This window comes from Pongo pygmaeus, chromosome 15 (assembly GCF_028885625.2).
Source record: "Pongo pygmaeus isolate AG05252 chromosome 15, NHGRI_mPonPyg2-v2.0_pri, whole genome shotgun sequence".
NCBI classification, from domain to species: domain Eukaryota; kingdom Metazoa; phylum Chordata; class Mammalia; order Primates; family Hominidae; genus Pongo; species Pongo pygmaeus.
Window position 1 is genome coordinate 63,174,868 of NC_072388.2, and position 4,833 is coordinate 63,179,700.

The window sequence follows — 4,833 nt, forward strand, 5'->3', positions numbered from 1 at the left end:
TGGGTGACAAGAGTGAAACTCCATCTCAAAGAAAAAAACAGACAAAAAAAAACACAGCCATGAAACACAGGACAAATATTTGACACAACACCCCTGAAAAAAATTAAATATCAATTTTTTAAGGATTTGCAAAAATGGGGGGAAAAACTTTATTTTGAATCAGAAATGTAATAATTCAGAATAGAAATGAACAAAAAAGATGTCCAAGATATCCAGATGTGAGAGTTGAACTCAGGCAAAAAAACACTAAATCATCTAAAAAGTGAAGAGTGAACTACAAGGTGACCAAAGGAAAACAGATTTGACTGAAAATAAAATAAGGGACTGGACACGGTGGCTCACACCTGTAATCCCAGCACTTTGGGAAGCCAAGGCAGGAGAATTGCTTGAGCCCAGGAGTTTGAGACCAGCCTGGGCAACATGGTGAAACCTTGTATCTACAAAACATACAAAAATTAGGTGTGGTGGTGGCATGCCTGTAGCCCCAGCTACTCGGAAAGCTGCAGTGAGAGGATTGCTTTAGCTCAGGAGGTCGAGGCTGCAGTGAGCCATGAGCATGCTACTGCACTCCAGCCTGGGCAACAGAGTGAGACTCTGTCTCAAAAAATAAAAGAGAGGAATAGAAACAATCAAGAAAGTGAACACACAGAAGTTAAAGAGAGAAAAAAGTGAAAATGCTAATATCATGACTATGTTTTAAGCATATCTTAAGGTAAAAGTTTCCTAAGCAACTAATGTATGGAGAAGTGACATATAATTTAAAAATTGCCCCAAATGATCAGTTGGCCTTTAAAAAATTCTCTCAAAATATTTGCTTTATAAGTATAGTGAAAATCTAAGCAAGTTAAGAAGCACTACTCTATTCTCCTAGACTGTGACACAGAAAGTGACACACATGGTTTCCCCTGAGCTTCACATGATGACATATGATGTCATAGAACTCTACCCTCCTGGTCACTGGTTAAAGTATATAAAATAATCATATATCCCATCCCTAGCCACTGTGGGTTTAGCAGGGATAAGCACTTGACCTAAACTGGGTCAATAAAACCTTTTCTTGAGATTCTCTCTCCTGTCACAGAAACTCCATATAAATCTCCATGGTTGCCAGTGATCATGTTTCCTGTCACAGAGAAAACCAACCAGCAGTCAGACAGATGAGCTGACACATAGATGCCAAGAAGTGACCTACAAGAAGGGCTTGTAGGTTCCAGGTGCTAATCCTGGGGCTCAGGTGCATCTCCGCCCACCTAGAGGTTAGGTTGTTTAACTCATGATTCCATAAGCCAATATTCCCTTTTGTCAAGTTAGTTACAGTCTAAGTAGGCGTGGGTGTTTATCACTTCAACTAAATTAATTTTAATTTTACTATTTTGAAAAAACCTCTTGTTCTTGTCCTGATACTTCTTCAGGTGTGCTCTTTGCTGTGGGGAGCTCAGAAGTGACAGCATCTAACATCTGCTGGGTCTTCTCTTTGTCTGACCTTGCCTTTTGCTCTGCAGAGTCTAATGTAGTTTTCAAGTTTTCTGTTTTCACAACTGCCTTCTCTTTCATCGTTTCAACATTTGCCTTCTCTTTCATCGTTTCAACATTTGCTAAAGATTGCCTGAGCTCTTCAATTGTTTTGTCCTGTGACAGCATATAAGATGGGGGACAGGAAGGAGATAACTAGGATTAGATCTCTTCTAAATAACAGTTATGATAACTCTTGCTTCTTTTCCTTTTCTTTCTTTTTTTATGAAGAGAGAGATATATGGAAAAGAAAAACATTCCAAAATTTCTGAATTAAGAGGACATTTCTGCATGATTGTGCTCATCAATAACTATTACTTAGCACTTTTATTAACTGGCCACTTGGGATTTAAAGAGTCTTAACATGTTTTCTGCATCCTCAAAGGTCTTAAAGCCCTACATTAATCAAATACAGAAATACAGAAGATAATTGGCATTTCAGTAAGAGAAATATTGCTGATAAACTGGCATATCAGTTGATCAGTTATTTAGTGCCTGTTTGGCTTAAGGCATAATTTTTGAAATAGTATAACTGAAGTTTGATATGGAGAAGGTCCAAAGAAGAGCCCCCAAAATGACTACAACTTTTAACTATTACCCCAATAAGAGACACAAGTAAAACTAAAACAAAAAACAGACTGGGTGTGGTGGCTCACACTTGTAATCCCAGCACTTTGGGAGGCGAGGCAGGCAGATCACTTGAGGTCGGGAGTTTGAGACCAGCCTGGCCAACATGGTGAAACCCTGTTTCTACTAAAAATACAAAAATTAGCTGGGCATGGTGGCATGCGCCTGTATTCCCAGCTACTTGGGAGGCTGAGATGGGAGGATTACTTGAACCTGGAAGGCAGAGGTTGCAGTGAGCCAAGATCACGCCACTGTACTCCAGTCTGGGTAACAGAGCGAGACTCCATCTCAAAAAGAATAATAATAATAAAACAAAAAACAAGGGATTTGTAATAACACTTAGAATACCAATGATTACTGAGGAATAAGGAGGAGGATATATGGATATATGGGGGTTTCAATTGTATTGGTAATGTTTGTTTCTTAAAATGAGTGGTGAATTCCAATTTTATTCTATATGCTTAAATATATATTCTTTTGTTTGTATGTATGTAAAATAATTTTAATATTAATTTTTTTAGCTTCAATGAAAAGCATGCTTCTAAAATGGTAAAAGACCAAAGCTTTAGTGAATTTCTGAAAGCCTCACTTCCTTTACTTACTTTAAGGACATTTACTCTTGTCAGCTGAGTTTTCATATTTTTATTTGACAATTTCAAATCACTGAGCTGTTTCTGAAGTTTCTGAATTTTCTCCTCCAATCTTTGCGTTGTAGCAATCTGCAAATTCTGCCAAATATTCAATAACATTTGTTTTGTTGCATGTTGTCTTTCTCTAGCTTTTTGAACTTCTTGCTATGCTTGTCTATCTGGGAATGCTTAGTCCCTGAGTTTTCCTTTGCAGAAATCAACAGTATTGAAGTAAAAAATTGTGCTTTAAGATGTTATTATACACCAGCATAATACCACATCCACTCCAGACTAACACACTGCAGGCTTAACATTACTTCCATAAGTAAAATATTTTTCACCATAAATAAGCATTATTAAAATAATCAAGAAAATAAAATATGACAATAAAAGTGATGACTCAGGACTACCAAGGGTACAATGAAATAGATTTTATAAGCACCAAGCAGTAGCATAGATTAGTTCAATTTTTCTAGGAATGTATTATAAAGAAATAATCAAATATGTGGATAAAGATTCACACAAGGGCCGGGCACAGTGGCTCAAGACTGTAATCCCAGCATTTTGGGAGTCCGAGGCAGGCAGATCACGAGGTCAGGAGCTTGAGACCATGGCCAACATGATGAAACCCGGTCTCTACTAAAAATACAAAAATTAGCTGGGCGTGGTGGCAGGTGCCTGTAATCCCAGCTACTGAGGAGGCTGAGGCAAGAGAATCGCTTGAAACTGGAAGGCGGAGGCTGCAGTGAGCCGAGATTGCACCACTGCACTCCAGCCTGAGCGAAAGAGCGAAACTCTGTCTCGGGAAAAAAAAAAAAAAAGATTCACACAAATATATTATTTATTTTATTTTATTTTTTAAGTTAGGGTCTTGCTCTGTCACCCATGCTGGAATGCAGTGGTGTTATCACAGCTCACTGCAGGCTTGACCTCCCAGGCTCAAGTGATCCTCCCATCTCAACCTCTGGAGTAGTTGGGACTACAGGGTGTACACACCCGGCTTTTTTTTTTTTTTTCTCAAACTCCTGGGCTCAAGTGATCCTCCTGCCTTGCTCATCCAAGGTGCTGGTATTACAAGCGTGAGCCACTGCACCCGGCCACAAAGATATTCAGATATTCTTTTTGAATATCTGAGAGTTTTGCTCCTGTGGCCCAGGCTGGAGTGCAATGGCACAATCTTGGCTAACTGCAATTTCTGCCTCCCGGGTTCAAGTGATTCCCCAGCCTCAGCTTCCCGAGTAGCTGGAATTACAGGCGCTTGTCACCATGCCTGGCTAATTTTTTTATTTTTAGTAGAGACGGAGTTTCACCATGTTGGCCAGGCTGATCACAAACTCCTGACCTCAGGTGATCTGCCCACCTTGGCCTCCCAAAGTGCTGAGATTACGGGTGTGAGCCACCACACCTGGCCCACAAAGATATTCTTTACAACATTATTCATAATAGAAAAAAGTGAAACAATGCAAATGTCAAAAAAGTAAAATTATTATATGATAGATTATCTATTGCCTAGAAATTGTTTTCAAACATATTTATTAAGAAAAATTAACAATGATGTAGTTAATGAAAAAAGGATTAAGAAAAACTATGTATATCTCAATGATGATAAAAATATACATGGAAAATAATCAGAGGGAAATATACCTATATTTAATACTAGTTATCACAAAATGGGATTACTGGTGATTTCAATTTTATTTCTATTATTTTCTACTTTACAGATATTCACTAATACACATGATTTTTTAATTTTTTGAGACAGGGTCTCACTCTGTCACTCAGGCTGGAGTGCAGTGGTTCAGTCACAGCACACTGCAGCCTCGACCTCCCGTGCTCAACCCATCCTCCCACCTTAGCCTCCCCAGTAACTGGGACTACAGGTGTGCACCATGCCTTGCTAGGTCTTAAATTTTTTGTAGAGATGGGGTGTTGCCATGTTGTCCAGGCTGATCTGAAATTCCTGGGCTCCAGCTATCCACCCACCTCAGCCTCCCTAAGTGCTGGAATTACGGACATGAGCCACTATGCCCAGCTGAATTAATTTTATTATGAGAAAAAAATTAGT

At 39.0% G+C, this 4,833-nt stretch overlaps 1 protein-coding gene across 1 annotated transcript; it reads right to left on the reverse strand.

Annotated features, from left to right (window-relative positions):
* Positions 1–675: 675 nt before the first annotated feature.
* LOC129012347 (uncharacterized) lies at positions 676–2,888 on the reverse strand. Its single transcript, XM_054447987.1, has 2 exons — positions 2,742–2,888; positions 676–1,629 (listed from the first exon to the last, which is right to left on the reverse strand). Exons 1-2 carry the CDS (start codon positions 2,886–2,888, stop codon positions 1,369–1,371), a joined length of 408 nt encoding a protein of 135 aa, XP_054303962.1. The 3' UTR covers positions 676–1,368.
* Positions 2,889–4,833: the final 1,945 nt, after the last annotated feature.